At 57.9% G+C, this 16,703-nt stretch overlaps 1 protein-coding gene across 4 annotated transcripts in view; it reads left to right on the forward strand.

Moving 5' to 3' along the window:
• The window catches only part of DYNC2I1 (dynein 2 intermediate chain 1), a 59,745-nt gene extending 47,098 nt beyond the window's left edge, over positions 1–12,647 (forward strand). For 3 of the 4 annotated variants that reach the window (XM_045578266.1, XM_036428877.2, XM_045578267.1), the window contains 8 exons: positions 3,761–3,874; positions 3,957–4,018; positions 4,280–4,331; positions 5,892–5,952; positions 7,931–8,030; positions 8,189–8,320; positions 9,940–10,163; positions 12,316–12,647. In XM_045578266.1, the coding sequence (XP_045434222.1) occupies positions 3,761–3,874; positions 3,957–4,018; positions 4,280–4,331; positions 5,892–5,952; positions 7,931–8,030; positions 8,189–8,320; positions 9,940–10,163; positions 12,316–12,490 (920 nt within the window). In that variant the 3' untranslated portion in view covers positions 12,491–12,647. Of the gene's footprint in view, positions 1–3,760; positions 3,875–3,956; positions 4,019–4,279; positions 4,332–5,667; positions 5,953–7,930; positions 8,031–8,188; positions 8,321–9,939; positions 10,164–12,315 lie in introns of those variants that run through there. The other variant, XR_006740957.1, reaches the window with a different exon arrangement.
• The last annotated feature ends 4,056 nt before the right edge of the window (positions 12,648–16,703 follow it).

Genomic DNA, 16,703 nt, shown 5'->3' on the forward strand with positions numbered 1-16,703 from the left:
ACACCAACCAGAACAGCCACCACTACCAACCAACACCAACCAGCACAGCCACCACTACCAACCAACAACAACCAACACAGCCACCACTACCAACCAACAGCAACCAATACAGCCACCGCTACCAACCAACAGCAACCAGCACAGCCACCTCTTCTAACCAACACCAACCAACACAGCCACCACTACCAACCAACACCAACCAACACAGCCACCACTTCCAACCAACACCAACCAGCACAGCCACCACTACCAACCAACACCAACCAGCACAGCCACCACTTCCAACCAACACCAACCAGCACAGCCACCACTTCCAACCAACACCAACCAGCACAGGCACCTCTACCAACCAACACCAACCAGCGCAGCCACCACTTCCAACCAACACCAACCAGCACAGGCACCTCTACCAACCAACACCAACCAGCGCAGCCACCACTACCAACCAACAGCAACCAACACAGCCACCACTACCAACCAATACCAACCAGCACTGCCACCACTTCCAACCAACACCAACCAGCACAGCCACCACTTCCAACCAACACCAACCAGCACAGCCACCACTACCTACCAACACCAACCAACACAGCCACCACTACCAACCAATAGCAACCAGCACAGCCACCACTTCCAACCAACAGCAACCAGCACAGCCACCACTTCCAACCAACACCAACCAGCACAGCCACCACTACCAACCAACAGCAACCAGCACAGCCACCACTACCAACCAACAACAACCAGCACAGCCACCACTTCCAACCAACACCAACCAACACAGCCACCACTACCAACCAACACCAACCAACACAGCCACCACTTCGAACCAACACCAACCAGCACAGCCACCACTTCCAACCAACACCAACCAGCACAGCCACCTCTACCAACCAACAGCAACCAGCACAGCCACCACTACCAACCAACAGCAACCAACACAGCCACCACTACCAACCAACACCAACCAGCACAGCCACCGCTACCAACCAACAGCAACCAGCACAGCCACCACTACCAACCAACAGCAACCAACACAGCCACCACTACCAACCAACACCAACCAGCACAGCCACCACTTCCAACCAACACCAACCAGCACAGCCACCACTTCCAACCAACACCAACCAGCACAGCCACCACTACCTACCAACACCAACCAACACAGCCACCACTACCAACCAACAGCAACCAGCACAGCCACCACTTCCAACCAACACTAACCAGCACAGCCACCTCTACCAACCAACACCAACCAGCACAGCCACCTCTACCAACCAACAGCAACCAGCACAGCCACCACTACCAACCAACACCAACCAGCACAGCCACCACTACCAACCAACAGCAACCAGCACAGCCACCTCAACCAACCAACACCAACCAGCACAGCCACCACTACCAACCAACAGCAACCAACACAGCCACCACTACCAACCAACACCAACCAGCACAGCCACTGCTACCAACCAACAGCAACCAGCACAGCCACCACTTCCAACCAACACCAACCAGCACAGCCACCACTACCAACCAACAGCAACCAACACAGCCACCACTACCAACCAACACTAACCAACACAGCCACCACTACCAACCAACACCAACCAACACAGCCACCACTACCAACCAACACCAACCAGCACAGCCACCGCTACCAACCAACAGCAACCAACATAGCCACCACTACCAACCAACAGCAACCAGCACAGCCACCACTACCAACCAACAGCAACCAACACAGCCACCGCTACCAACCAATACCAACCAGCACAGCCACCACTACCAACCAACAGCAACCAACACAGCCACCACTTCCAACCAACAGCAACCAACACAGCCACCACTACCAACCAACAGCAACCAACACAGCCACCACTACCAACCAATAGCAACCAGCACAGCCACCACTACCAACCAACAGCAACCAACACAGCCACCACTACCAACCAACAGCAACCAACACAGCCACCACTACCAACCAACAGCAACCAACACAGCCACCACTACCAACCAACAGCAACCAACACAGCCACCACTACCAACCAACAGCAACCAGCACAGCCACCTCTACCAACCAACACTAACCAGCACAGCAACCTCTACCAATCAGCACCAACCAACACAGCCACCCAACTCAGGCACCACTACCAACCAACACCAACCAGAACAGCCACCACTATCAACCAGCACCAACCAACACAGCCACCACTACCAACCAACACCAACCAACACAGCCACCACTACCAACCAACAGCAACCAATACAGCCACCGCTACCAACAACACAGCCACCACTACCAACCAGCACCAATCAATACAGCCACCACTACCAACCAACACAATCACACAACCAGCACAGCCACAACCAACCAATGCACCCAAATAACCACCACCAATCAACATAGCCACAACCAACCAATGCAACCATAAAACCACTACCAACCAACACAACCACAAACAACCATAGCCAACCACAACCACAACCAACCAACACAACCACACAACCACAACCAACCAACACAGCCACAAACACACAACCACAACCAGCCAACACAGCCACAAACAACCAGCCACAAGCAACCATAGCCAAACACCCACAACCACACAACCACGAACAACCAACTATAGCCACAGGCAAATAAGCACAGCTACCATCAGAACCAACCAGTCACCCAGCAGCCCCCCACCACTTGGCAGAGGCTCATGTCTGGGCGCTTTTCAGGCGTTGTGTGATATCTCTACAATTGAGAATGTGTGAGTCCATAGCAGGGGTGGGGAACCTTTGGCCCGTGGGCCATATAAGGCCCACAAAATCAATAGGCTGGCCCTGCCAAGGCATTAAATATTTGACCCAATATAGCAGCTAGTTTTTAAGTTGACAATTTTGTGTGTCCCATAGGTGACGTTATAAAACCCCAACGGCCCTTGGCTGGGAAAGGCTTCCCACCCCTGGTTCATAGCTCCTCATGGCTTTGATGCTATTGGAATAGAACCTTTCCAGTGTGCTGCCATGTCACTGACTAACCTCTGAGTCCACCACCACCTCCTGCCCCTAAACCCATGAGGCCTCAGAGTGAGGGGTCCATGGACCTCAGTGGAAGCCCATCGGCTCCAGACCTTTCCTGAGCTCAGCCCCAGCTCTCACTTCATTTCTTGCTGGTTTTTAAAAAAATCTTGTTCTAAAAAAAAAAAAAAAAAAATCCTGTTCTGAGTTTCTGAGTCTAGGCGTGTCTGTGTGTGTTTGCTTTCCATGCTTTCCAGGGGAGAGGCAGGGCAGAGTGTGGCGTTCTGTTTCCTGCCTGTTGCGAGGAGAGGATTCTCACCAGCAGAAATGCCTTGCCTGCGTTGTTAGGAGCCTTTGTAGCGGGGCTTAGGCAGCGCATGTGACGGGGACTGATGGGGTTGGGGCAAGTCTGCCCGGACTCCCCTCCGCGGCCGCTTCTGTGGCCCCTCCCTCCCGAAGCAGTGGCTCCTGGCAGCCCTGCCCTGCGTCTCTCCAGCCCTCCCATCGGGTGGCTGCCCTGGGAGCTGAGCTGTCTCTGCTCTCCCTCCATCCTGAGACCCCCTCCCCTGAGAGGGTGTCCTGGGGCCCTCCACCCGCAGTTCCTCTCACAGGTGGCTGGGGGCTGTGGTCTCTGCTCCGTGGTCGTGCGGAAGGCAGTGGAACCTCAGCCGTGGTCCCCATGGGAGCATGTGTCCCAGAAGCACCTGTGTCCCCCACCCGATGGCACTGTATCTAACTTCCTGCGCCTCCCCAGATGGCGTCCTCACCGCTGTGAACCACCGCAGCCCTCTGCGAGCCATCGAGCCTGTCTCGGCGTCTGGCCACAAGAAACAGAGTTTTGTCCTCTCGCCCTTTTCTGCTCAGGAAGGTACGTGATCCTTCCCTGCCCGAGAGCCCTGAGCTCAGGCAGTGCCCATGCTCCTCGCGAGCTCCCGCCCTCTCTCTGTTAGAAATGTCCGGTTTGTCGTTCCACATCGCTTCCTTGGACGAGAGTGGGGTTCTCAACGTGTGGGTGAGTGGAGCACACGGGCTCTGGGAGCGGAGCGTGGCTGTGGGGGACGAGGGGAAAGGGCGTGCGGATGCTCTGAGGGCTGGCGGATGGGAGGGGGGAGGGGGGAGGGCGGGCAGCTTGGCAGGGACTGTTCTGGAGTGAGGCCGCTCTGTCAGCAGCAGCTACGCTTTCAGCACCCGCTGCAGCTGGCGTCCCCGTCAGACCCGTGCTCTGGCTCTCTGGTAAAATGTGCTCATGCTCCTCTCAATATTCTGTTTTTAGGTGGTTGTTGAATTACCCAAGGCAGATCTTGCAGGCTCGATAAGTGACTTAGGTAACTATTAAATGAAAAACGAGTTTCCAGCTGTGTTTGCTGAAACGAATAGATTAAAGATGGCATTAACTATTATACTTTGAAAATAAGTAGTTGGCTACCTGAAAAATGAATGTATCCTATAGCTTTATCGGCTGCAGGGAGGAAAGGGTTGAGTGCTCGCAGCCAGGCCTAGTGAGTCCCCTTTGGTCTGGTATGTGTGCCTGGCTCCCGTGCTGTGCGTCAGGGACCAGTGCTGGTGGTTCATGCTCCATCCCGGGCGTTAGGTCAGGGGCTGGTCAGCGGTGGGACCAGTCCTCACCGATGAGCGTTCTGAGCAGCCTGGTGCCAGGAAACAGGCGGTGGACAGGGAGCGCGGGCTGAGGGCTCCCGTCGCTGAGGGCAGAAGGTGCTGCGGGGGCACATCAGGCCTGGCTGGCTTCCCAGGAGAGGTGATGGCAGCGTGGCAGTCTCCTGGCTGCATCTGCCTGTGGAGCTTATTTATGGATGCATTGAGGACAGTGCCTTGCCCAGAATTTGGGTTTCTACAGTAGATGCAGTAATTACAAATGGGAGGATGGTATTGGGAATAGACAGGAAGCAAAGCCACCTGGCTGAGGGGCAGGCTGTGGCCATGATGACGCTGAGGGAAGGCATGGGTTGCCAGTGGTTGGGAGGAGGTGGGGGGGGGGGTTGGGGAGGGCTGCCAGTGGTTGGGAGGAGGTGGGGGGGGAGGGGTGCCAGTGGTTGGGAGGAGGTGGCGGGGGGGTCGGGGAGGGGTGCCAGTGGTTGGGAGGAGGTGGCGGGGGGGTTGGGGAGGGCTGCCAGTGGTTGGGAGGAGGGGGGGGGGGGGGTTCGGGGAGGGCTGCCAGTGGTTGGGAGGAGGCGAGGGGGGGGTTGGGGAGGGGTGCCAGTGGTTGGGAGGAGGTGGCGGGGAGGGGTGCCAGTGGTTGGGAGAAAGCGGGGGAGGGGTGCCAGTGGTTGGGAGGAGGCGGGGGGGTGTGTGTGTGCCAGTGGTTGGGAAGAGGCTGGGGGGGGCAGGGGGGTGCTAGTGGTTGGGAAGAGGCGGGGGGGGGCAGGGGGGTGCTAGTGATTGGGAGGAGGCAGGGGGGGTTGCCAGTGGTTGGGAGGAGGCGGGGGAGGGGTGCCAGTGGTTGGGAGGGGAGGTGGGGGGGTGCCAGTGGTTGGGAGGAGGCGGTGGGGAGTGGGGAGGTGCCAGTGGTTGGGAGGAGGCCATGGTGGGGAGGGGTGCGCTGGCAGGGCCCATCGCACCCTGTGCTGCTGTGAGGGGGGGGCACTGAGTGCTGGTTTTATTCGTTTTCCTCTGCTCAGTTGCTGTCTGATTCTGTCTGAGCAGGTCTGAAAGGCAAGGGCTTCCTGACTGTGCTCACCAGCCCTTGCCCAAGGCTGTGCCTGCAGACCCTGATTTCTTGGCTGGGACCTGCAGGAGCCCCACCTGCACCCGGGGCCTCCTGGCTTCTGGTCTGTGCCCTGACGCAGGTGTGGAGCAATAAAGCCAGATTCCAGAGACTGGGTCGCTTTCCTCAGAGACACACCTATTCCTCGTCTCCCTGCTCTTAGGGCTGATCCCTGGAGGGAGGATAAAGCTGGTGCACAGCTCCGTGACGCAGCTGAGCGACAGGTAAGTGCCCCGGAGGCAGCCCCAGCTCGGCCCGTCCCACACGGGAGGCGATGTAGGTGATGGCTGAATGCCTGGCCATTCAGGATTAGTGCAAAGGCACATCGCAAATGGAGAGCCAACCAGCACAGGGTGCCAGTGATTGGGAGGAGGCGGGGGTGGGGTGGGGGGGTGCCAGTGGTTGGGGGGGTGCCAACCGCTTTTCTTTGATTAAAATGTCCATCTGATAATCGATGCTATTTGATTACTTTTCACTCAGTGTTAATATAGCCATGAAGTCAGTAGGACTAAAAACATTGACGTGGAAGTTTAAGAAGTTCAGACTTCTGCTTCTACTCATATGACTTATTATGACCCAAAAGTTCTTGTTAAGCACACAGATCTCGCCTGCAGTATTTGTGTTCCATGTTCATCTGTTTCGGGAGAACCTTCTCTTGCCCTTGGGGCCGCCATCAGCATGGGAAGGTGCCGCCGCCTGGTCCTCGCCCTCACACAGAACGGGCAGCTCCGCCCGCGCTCGCCCGCAGGCCCGTGCCTGCACACAGGGCTCCGTTAACATTAAGGAAGCTGTCTGACTTGCTCGGAGCCACCCCAGGTGGTGCCGTCGTGCCCCCAGGTGGCCCTGGGCTGGTGGGCCCGGCTCCTGTAAGGTCGCAGACAGTCCCCGTGGTCACTGAGGGGGCTCCCTGTGTCCGGGAAGAGTGCTCTGAGGGAGGGGTGTTCAGAGGTCCCCCAGGCCCTGTGCCTGCCCAGGGGAGAGGCACAGAGGGCCGCGAGGAGCAGGTCGCTGTGGCCCAGATGCAGACAGCCCCCGCTGGGGGCTCCAGAGTGACCTCACCGGGTCCTGTGTCCTCTCCTGTCATCCCTGAACGCAGGAGTCTGAGGAGAGAGTGACCCTGGGTGGCAGCATGTCTCCTCATCCTCCGTGGGTATGGCACATGTGTGACTCGCTCTATGGGGACATGCACATGTGTGTTGGAGCTCAGAGCAACGGGGCGGGAGTGGTGGTGGTGACTGGTGGCTTCTCGGAGAGGTGACCCTGAGATGCGGGTGGACCGGGAGCGTGTGGCCAGCAGGAGCAGGTCGTGGAGGAGGGCCAGAGGCTTGCTGCCAGAGCTGAGCCAGTGTGTGCTGTGTGAGGTTCCCACGGCCCTCCATTCCTGATGGCGATGGGAACTGTTCGGGGCTTAGGAGGAAAGTGGAGCAGAGGCGGGGCTGGAGCTGGGCGCCGGGGCTGAGGCAGGGGCCAATGAGGGTTCTAGGAGGTGAGAGGGAGGCCCTGCCCTCGCCAGTGCCTGGCTCGGGGTCCAGGTCCCACCCAGGTGAGGAGCGGAGCAGAGGTGGGATCTGGGCAGCGGGAGGGCGCGGGAGTGACTGTGACAGGGGCAGTCCTGAGTGTGGGGAGAGGCAGTAGCCAGATTCCTGCTTCTGGCTCTGCCGGTTTCTGCTGTTAGAACTGTGCACATGAGTCTTTAATGAGAGGAACAGCTGTCAGTGCCAGGTCCAGGGTGGAGGTTGGAGCCAGGGCAGCCGTGTGCGTGTGCGTGTGTAGCAGGCTGGGCCTGGAGCCCCGCTGCTGCTGTGGCTCCTCCCATGCCCGGGTGGCATGCTGCCGGCTTGCCAGGCTGGAAGGTGGGCTGGACCCGCACAGCACGGGTCCTGGTCCCTTCGTGAGAGAGAAACCCAGCAAGCCCCCCAGCCCGGGAGACGAGAGGAGGTGGGAACCCCCGCAGGGCGGGTCTGCAGCTCAGCCGGCAGTGCAGCCCGCGACGGCAGGAACGGTGCCGCCGGGGCTTCTAGAAGTGAGGCTTGCCTGGGAGCCTGAAGGACTGAGTGGTACGTAGCGTGGATGTGAGAGGTCCCTGAGGAAGCGCTCGGAGCTCAGGAGCAGCGGGAGCAGTCACGGGACACGTGTGCCGGACGCGGGCGCTGCGCCGGCATCGCCCTCCCCCGCCCCGCTCACCTCTGCCGTCTCTTCCAGCCTCGCCCACAGGGGCGACGCCCGCTGGGCAGCCGCGCAGACACTCAACGTCAAGTTCTCGCCTTCGGATCCTAATCACTTCATTGTGGGCACCAGCATGGTGAGGCGTGTTCCGGCTCATTCCGGACTCTCCTTCCCGGGCGGCGGGATGAACGCGTCACTAAGGATGGGTTCGCTGCTGGCGCTGACGACATTGCCCGAGTTGCTGGAGAAAGCTTCCAGCCTGACCCCGCTCAGTCACTGCTGTGTTTCTTCCAGGGCTTTGTGGGCCACGGCTGCAGGCAGGAGCTGAGGGTGTTTCCCAGAAGCTTCAAACCCCAGCAGCTCGGCGCGCGGCCGGTGCCGGTGACCGTGGTGGACTTCTCGCCCTTCGGGGAGCCGGCGTTCCTGGTGAGAGCCTGTGTCTGAGCCACCAGTGCCCCTGCAGGGACGGATCGGCTTTTAGCGCCTCAGCCCCCGCACGGTCCCCCAGATTTCCTGAAAGTCCCTCCAGGCCGTGCGGTCATCCCATGGCTGCCGCGTGGGAACTGTCTTCTGACCTGGTCTCTGCGTTAGGAGAACTCCCACACGGGGTGCCCCTCAGACACACCTGCCTCCCCGCTCCGCCCTCTCCTGCGGGTGCTGACTCCCACCTCAGGGCTGAGTGAGGGCTGCTCTGTGGCCCCTGAGCCGCCGCCTCGGGAGGGAAGCGGGAGTGCGCCACCTGCCTGGGGGTGGCTGCAGCAGCCTCTGGGCATGCCTTTCCAGCCAGAGCGCTCCTCAGGGGAAGGCACTTAGCCAGACTGTGATGTTCCCTCGGTCAGATTCGGATTTTCGCCCACTGATGCACCTGGTGAGGAGGAAAAGCACTGAGGAGGCGCTGCCTTCCCTTTCTGATCACGAACATTTCTCAGGGGACAAGGGGATGCTCTGCAAGGCTGCGCCCTCCCCACCTGTGCCCTCCCCACCTGTGCCCTCACTTTTGAATCTGTGTCCTCACATTCTTACCTGCATCCATTCATGATCCTTGCTGGCATCTGTTGTCAGGGTGATTTCAGATGTTGGCTTTGCATCCTGTAGTCAATTCCATGTTTACTAGTTTGCTGTCTTTCTTTTGTACTATGTAGAAGTAAATGTAAGTATGTATGTTAGGCGTGTATGTAGGCATGTTTGTTGGCATGTGTGGAGGCATGTGTGCATTATGTAAGTGTGGGCACACAGCCCCTTACTCTCAGTGGCTTACAGCCATTTGCTGCCTCTGTTCTGCTCAGAGTATCCCAGGAGAGGGGTGGGGCGTCCTTGGAACTGGTTCCTTGCTCTCTGACATCGTTCTGTGAGCCCTGTTTTGCTTTCTGGTGAAGAAAACCCGGAGTCAGCTCTTTCTCCAGGGAGTCCTGGCTCCTATTAGGAAAAAACAAGTGGAAACCAAGTTCTACGCAGTGAGAAATGCTCGCTGTGCAGGACGCCGGGCCCCAGGCCACGCCGCCAGGCCCAGCAGGGAAGCCTGGCCCTGGCCCCCTGGCGTGTCCCCGAGGCAGCCCTCGCATGCACAAGCCTCGTGGGAGCTGGCTGTACCTCTGCCTTGGTTATGGGCGGACTCAATATATATAGTAAAAGCTTCTCTTTTTAGCTAAATGTTTGGTCTTTTACTAAACCAGCTAAGTTTTATTTTATGAAAATTTCCACCCAAGGGGATATGTCACTGTGTCATTGGTGCAAATGTATGTAAATCTTTTTAAAGACACCTTATTGATTTTCATGGAGCCAATCGTTTGAATCACTGAGATCCAACTTTGCTAAAAACGAACACCTGCTGTGCATTCACTGAGTTCATAGCCATCAGCCACTTAGGGAAGGGGAAGGAGTCCGAAGGCCCAGAGCTTCCCAGGGAATGCTGCTCTGTGTGCTTTGTTAGGCAGATTTAATGTCAGCGTTCTATGTTTCAAACTGAAAAACGCTGATGCTCTGAAACCCTTCCCCCCGGGAGGCTGGTTAAGGAAAGCAGAGCCCTGACCGGTCTCCGCCCACAGGCCGGCTGCTGCGACGGGAGCATCAGGCTCCACCAGTTGGCGTCGGAGCGGCCGGTGATGCAGTGGGGCCTCGGCACTGAGGGCCGCGCCATCACCAGCCTGCAGTGGTCCCCGACCCGGCCGGCCGTGTTTTTCGTCCAGGATGATGCTTCCTGCATCTACATCTGGGACCTCCTGAAAAGCGACCTGGGGCCCGTAGCCAAGCAGCCCATCTCTCCAGACAGGTGGGTCTGAGGTGGTGACGTTAGAATGTGGCGATGTTGGTTAAGGAATGTTCTAGTGTCAGTGTCAGTGATACTACAGACCATTCGAAGGTAAGCTGGTTCAGTTTAACCCAGAGTAGTCCCTGGACCAAAGAATTCCCCGTCGTCGTTCTTCGGAGATAGGAAGAGGCCTTGAACTCCTCGGTCATGTCGCTCGCTGGCCACAGGCTCCGTGTGGGCATCTGCAGCCCCCCATCTGGTATCCCAGCCGTGGCGCCCTGTCAGGCAGGTGACTCCTCTGCCCAGCTGTGGCCGTGCGGGCCCGGGGACATGGAGATGGTGTGGCAGCCTGCAGCAACCCCTGTCTTGTTTTATTCGTGGAAACTAGAGCTACTTCTAAGGCCTGTCTCTGAAGGCTTCTCTCCTGACCCACTTTGTCTGCTCCCTGTCCTTTCCCCAGACTTTGTATTTCTCGGTGGTAATTGCCTGACTGTGATGGCCCGAGCAGCATGGGGAGGGCGGACTCCCGGTTGGAGAGTGATTGAAACAGGATCATGCTGGGCGTTAGGGACACAGTGACAAGATCTGGAAAACACTAGGTGTATACTTTATTCTAATGATTTAAACACACACAATCAAAACCCATGGCACCCTGTGGTTTACTTCTAAGCACATATATGCATGTAGTTTATTCCCAAAGGCTTGTCAGTTATTCACTAAAGCAAGCACTACTGAGCACCCCGCACGCCTGGCACCAGGCATGCAGTGGACCAGCGAGTGGGCTCACGTCCTGGAGGGCCAGAGGGGTGAGAGAAATCAGGCTCCCAGAGGGATGGGGAGGAACGAGGAGGCCGGGTGTGCACCAGAGGGAGTCAGGACTTGGAGTGGGCAGGAAGGCAGGCCTGGCTGAGGGGGTGCGTCTGGCAGAGATTTGGGAGACAGGGTCTTGGGACCGGCGGGCCCACCAGTGCTGGGCCAACTGAGCCTGACCGAACCCTGACCCCCACCTCCTGCATGGATGTCCGTCATCTGGGCTGAAGCTACCCAGCAGGGAGCAGTTCAGACCAAGGGAGCGAAGTGAAGGCAGACGTGATCTAGAACATTCTCCCAGACACTGCCTGCCTCAGTGGTTAGCAGCAAGCAGTGGTTAAGTTAAGTAATAATATTCACAGAAAGTGCCTGATTATTTTTCTCCAGAGTTTAAAGGCCAGAGTGTAGATGAAGGCAGAACTTGCTGCTCGAGGTCAGCTACAGTGATTTACTGCGCGCTGTGCCTGGGCGGTGGGTCTCCACCCCAGCGCTGCTTTGCCTTCTGCCCTCTTTGCCTGCATTCTGTCCGGCGCACAGATTCGAAGCACGCTTATCTTAGTGTTGTTTCAAAGCACATGTAATTGGCCCTGACAACCCTGGCCAGTGTTTTCAGCAGTCGGAGCGGTGGCCTGAGCACCAGAGGGTCTCGGGTTTAATTCCTGGTCAAGAGCAGGTACTTGGGTTTCAGGCTCACCCCCAGGGGCACATGCAGGAGGCAACCCATGGATGTCTTTCTTACATTAGTGTTTCTCTCTTTCCCTTTCCCTCTTTCCCCCTCCCTCCCACTCTCTCTAGAAACCAATCAGTGTTAACAGCAGACAGTAAGGAGCGCTGTCTGCGGAGTTCAGCCCTCGAGCTCCTCCTGGTCCCCTCCGCCCTTTCCGCTTCGTACCTGGAGTTTCCAGCTGGTGGCAGTAACTGAGCAGCAGTCTTACATGCTCAGTGGGGTAGAAAGTCTCAAGATTTGTAATTTTCAAGATTTATTCCTTTGTGGGCTCAGGAGGGCTGAATTCTCCCTGCGCTGCCACTCAGTGCTGCGGTGGCTCCCGACCTGGGCCCAGCCGCGGTGCCAGCCTGCCTGAGGCTGCACAGATGGGGGCGGCGAAGGACGTGAGCGCGTGGGGCTGCTGCTTAGGCAGGGCTGTTTGTCTGTCCGGGAGCAAGTCCTGTGTCCCAGCAGTGACGGTGACCGTGGTGCGTGCAACAGGCCTCCTGGTTAGGAGTTTTCAAAATGGATTCCAGAGACTTCCCAGTGTTGGCTTCTGTTCTGACGTTTTGCTCTGACTCCTGGCAGGGTTTAGACTCTCGTTCACGCCCCTGGGTGCAGACCACAAGCCTCGCAGTCACGTGGCCTCTCTTCCAGGCTGGTGGCCATGGCGGTTGTGGGCGAGCCAGACAGGACCAGTGGCGGCTTCCTGGCCCTGGTGCTGGCCAGAGCCTCTGGCCACATGGATGTCCAGTTCTTGAAGAGGAAGTGGGCGGCCCCCGTGGAGGATGAGCAGAGGAGACTGCGGCTGCTTCTGCAGAAAGCGCTGTAGGGTGAGCAGCTGGCGTCAGGGGACAGTACCTGGGGGCCCAGCTGTGAAGGGCCCGTCCAGAGGGGCCTGTCACCCCTGTGCGTGTGTACCATGTAGTAGAACATGTGTATTCTGTACATAATTAATTCATTTCCCAGTAAATAAATTACCATTTTTGAATGGAAACATTTGTAGAGTGTCCTGAACTTTAAAGGAAATACAGTCGTACAGTCGTGCAGTACACCCTCTTCTGAGAATATTTCTCCTTATTTTTAGATCAGCCTTAAAATATTATCCATTCACTACCATATTTAATTAATTAATTAATTATTTTTATTGCTTTCAGAGAAGAAGGGAGAAGGATAGAGAGATAGAAACATCAACATGAGAGAGCATCATTGGTCAGCTGCCTCTTGCACACCCCCCACTGGGGATTGAGACTGCAACCCAGGCATGTACCCTGACCGGGAATGGAATAATGACCTCCTGGTTTATAGGTCAACACTGAACCCCTGAGCCATGCTGGCCAGGCTACTACTAGATTTTAAATAGTCCACCATGAAAATGTGTTTCCATGAGCTGCTTTCTTAGTCATGCATGAACTAACATGAAGACGGGACTTAATCAGGGTGCAGGCCTTGCCCTGCCTGTGGGCCCCTGAGCCCGAGCACCTGCTGCAGAGCCTGGCCCAGGGGCGCTCCGTCGGTTTCTTTGAAGCAGCGTGGACTCGGCTCCCACCCGCACCTCTGTAACGCCAGCGGGCGGGCGGGCGCTTCCAGACAGGAGAGGTGCGTGTCAGCCCTGCCTTCTCTCTCACCTGCGCAGGGACTGATCAGGGCTGTCTAAAGGTGAACATGAGTTGTAGGTGTTTCACTCTCAGTTCTGCTGGAAATTAGAATTAAGTTTGTCCCTCCCTCTCTGCACCTCCTGCGTTTGTGCCCATGAAATCTCGAGTTATTGTCCACGTGGCTCTGCACCTGTTCTTTGGTTCATTTTCCTGGGAGGGAAATGCTGGACTCTGGGCCCTGACCTTGCTCAGAGGTGCTGGCTGCAGCACGCAGCAGCATCAGGGATTGCTCTGAGCAGCGCCTCTGGCGGCTCCAGTGTGTGTTCGGTTCTGAGAAAGGGGTGCAGGTGGTTGCAGCCATCCTTCTGGGAGGTGCCAGGTGGGGGTGCAGCCAGAGGCGTGGCCAGGGAGGGAGCTATGTGGGGCCCAGGGGCCTGCAAGGCTCCCAAATCTTGCCGAGGAGGAGACTTGGTACTAAAATTGCAAGTGCGTTTGGGCGCACAGCGTGTGCTGCGATAGGAACTTGAAGTCGTGCATGTGGGTTCCGTCTTTGTCCCATGGCCCTGCCCCACCTCACCCGCAGGCCCTTCAGGCGTGAGCCCTGGCCGCCTGGCTCCGCTGGGCACACACTCCTCCGTGGGGTTGGCGACAGGCCGTCTTCCTTCAGGAAGCAAACGAAACAGGAGACAGGAAGCGCCACATGCCACATGTGCTTGGCGCTGTGCGTTCCCTTCCAGTCACCCAGCGATTTGGTTGTGGTTCTGTGGAGCGCCCTCAGGAGCCCTAAGGGAACGTGGAGAAGCCAGCCGGCCTGTTGCTGGGTTTTATGGCAGAGCCGTGGCTTCCCCTGTAGTTCTGAGCCTTTTTGTGTGCCCCTAATTCTTTTTTTTTTTTTTTTTTTTAATATTTTTTTGATTTTTTACACAGAGGAAGAGAGAGAGATAGAGAGTTAGAAATATCGATGAGAGAGAATCATCGATCAGCTGCCTCTTGCACACCCCCTCCTAGGGATGTGCCCGAAACCAAGGTATATGCCCTTGACCGGAATCGAACCCGGGACCCTTCAGTACGCGGATCGACACTCTATCCGCTGTGCCAAACCGGTTTCGGCTGCCTCTAATTCTTTAGCGCCTGGCACGGAGCCGGCCGGGGCTCCCCATGGCATGGCTTGCTCATGTCACTAGGCTCATTATGGACTCATCTTCTGGAATGACAGGATGTTTACTTGCTTTTCATCAGAGGCAGCAAAGCGAGAGTGAAGTCTCTGGCGAGGTGCCCTGTCCGGTGTGTTCTGGCGCAGACATGGGGGTCCGGGGGCCCGGGTGGACGAGGGAGCCCGCAGGGCGGCCCCTGTGGCAGGGCGGCAGCACGTGCCCCCGGAGAGCAGTCCAGCACCTGGGGCCCCCCAAGGAGCAGATGCAATTCGCCAACATGGCAGCTGTCTGCAGGACCAGTCAGCACGCTGCCCCAAATCCGCCGGGGACCAAATCTCCCCGGCTCGGCTGCCTCTCAGTGGCCGACACCCTGAGGTCTTCTCCTGCTGCCAGGTCCGCAGGGACAGCTTCCCGTGGCTCTCCCTCTGCAGGGGGCTCCGCGCCTGCTGCTCAGGCCAATCTCCAGGCCCCATTGAAGCCCACGGGCCCTTGACTGAAAGTTCATGTACAGACGGGACCAATGGAGGTTCCCGCAGCCGCCCTCGGCGATCCAGCCTCACACCCACTCTGCCGCCCTCCTTCCTCCAAGTTGTGTTCTCCTGAGGACTCGGCCCCGGCGCCTCCTCCGTGGGCGCCTCCTCCGTGGGCGCCTCAGTCCCCGGGACCAACCACAGAACACTGGTAATCAGTCTGAGTATCTGACCCTCTGACTGCGTTTCCCAGAAGACACTGCAGAGGTTGACGCAGATTCCCATGGAAACTATGGTGAGTGTTTGCCAAGAGCTTCCCCCCGGAGCTGGAGCCGTCATCCCAGTTGTAAGGGAAAGCAGGAGCCTGGGGAAGGGCGACGTGGGGAACCCCGTGAGCCCCAAGAGGGAGCACTTGCGAATGGCACCCCCGAGCTTGCAGCCCAGCTTTGGCCTGGCACAGGGGTCAGCCTGGCCCCATTGGTGCTGAGCAGGGGGCCTTGGGTGCAGAGCAGGAGAGGGGCGTGTTTCGGGCCTTGAGGGAAGGAGCTGCTCGGTGTTTGCACAACTCAGTGCCTTCCTGGTGTGCCCAAGCACCTCTGGCTCCCCAGCCAGTCTAAACCTGAAGGGAGAGCCATCTGTCTGGGTGACGCGCACTAGGTGCTCCGGGTGACGCACACTACATGCTCCGGGTGACACACACTAGGTGCTGTGGGTGGCCACCTGGCTCCAGACTTCCTGCCAAGAAGGATTCTGGGGAGTCCATTTGCTGACACCCATGTGGCATCCCCACCCATGCATGGGTGGATGTGGAGGCCCTGCAGAGCGCTGTGTACACACTCCTCTGGGGAAGGATGTTAGAGGTTGGTTAACTTGTTGGTCTTCCCAGGAGATGTGGGCAGGCTGTGGGGCTGCTGAGCACTGGCCCTCACAGTGCCCATTTTGGGCTGCAGGCTGAGTGGCCCCACAGCCCCGCAGCGAAGAGGGGTGGCTTCTTGGTTTATGTTAAAGAAAGCCCAGGAAGAATCCCAGGGCCCAGAGGGAGGAGGCGGACACTGAGTGGACACAAGCTCTTCACGGATGGAGGTCCTCTGTCTGTCTGTCCGGCACCTGGGGCCCCCACAGGGCCTGGGTGCTGGGAGAAAACTCAGCGGGGCATGTCCTTAGGACCTAATGTTTGACGTGGCAAAAACTAACAGTGGGCATGGATGGACAGAACGCCCCATCGTGCACCGGGTGGCACGGCCTCACTCCCAAACCATCCCACTGCCCTCCAGGCAGGACCGAGAGGATGGAAAGTAGGGAGAGCCAGAGGGACATCACTCAGTGTCCTCACTCAGTGACTCCAGGCCAGCCCAGGCCACACACCTACCCCACACCCACTTCAGCCCAGAGGCCCCAGCCCCTGGAGGTCTTTCCAGGGTTCAACTGTCCATCTGCTGCCTGCCTCTCCCCCCAGGAAGGCCCGGCTCACTGCTCAGCACGACGGCATTTCCAGTCCATACTTCCGTGCCTGGCCTCCCTGATGCGAATGTACAATAGCAGCAGAGGTTGAGCAGTCAGCCCACAGTGCTGGGCTCGTCCAGATCTTGCAGGGCAGCCCCCGTCCCCGTCCCCGGACGGGCCTGAGGCCGGGGCAGAACTCAGCTCTGGCCGGAACAGGAAGCTCCTGGTCCCCGAAGCTGACCTTAGGTTCAAGCCCTTGGAAACGAAGCCTGGGTTTTAATTACTCAGAAAACATGTCCACGCCTGCCCAGGCAGCCGACACCTCAGTGTACTCCTCTGATTAAAACTAACGGTAGGTTTGGTGAGGGGCCATAGCAAAC

This window comes from Pipistrellus kuhlii, unplaced genomic scaffold, assembly GCF_014108245.1.
Source record: "Pipistrellus kuhlii isolate mPipKuh1 unplaced genomic scaffold, mPipKuh1.p scaffold_m20_p_94, whole genome shotgun sequence".
Lineage (NCBI taxonomy): Eukaryota > Metazoa > Chordata > Mammalia > Chiroptera > Vespertilionidae > Pipistrellus > Pipistrellus kuhlii.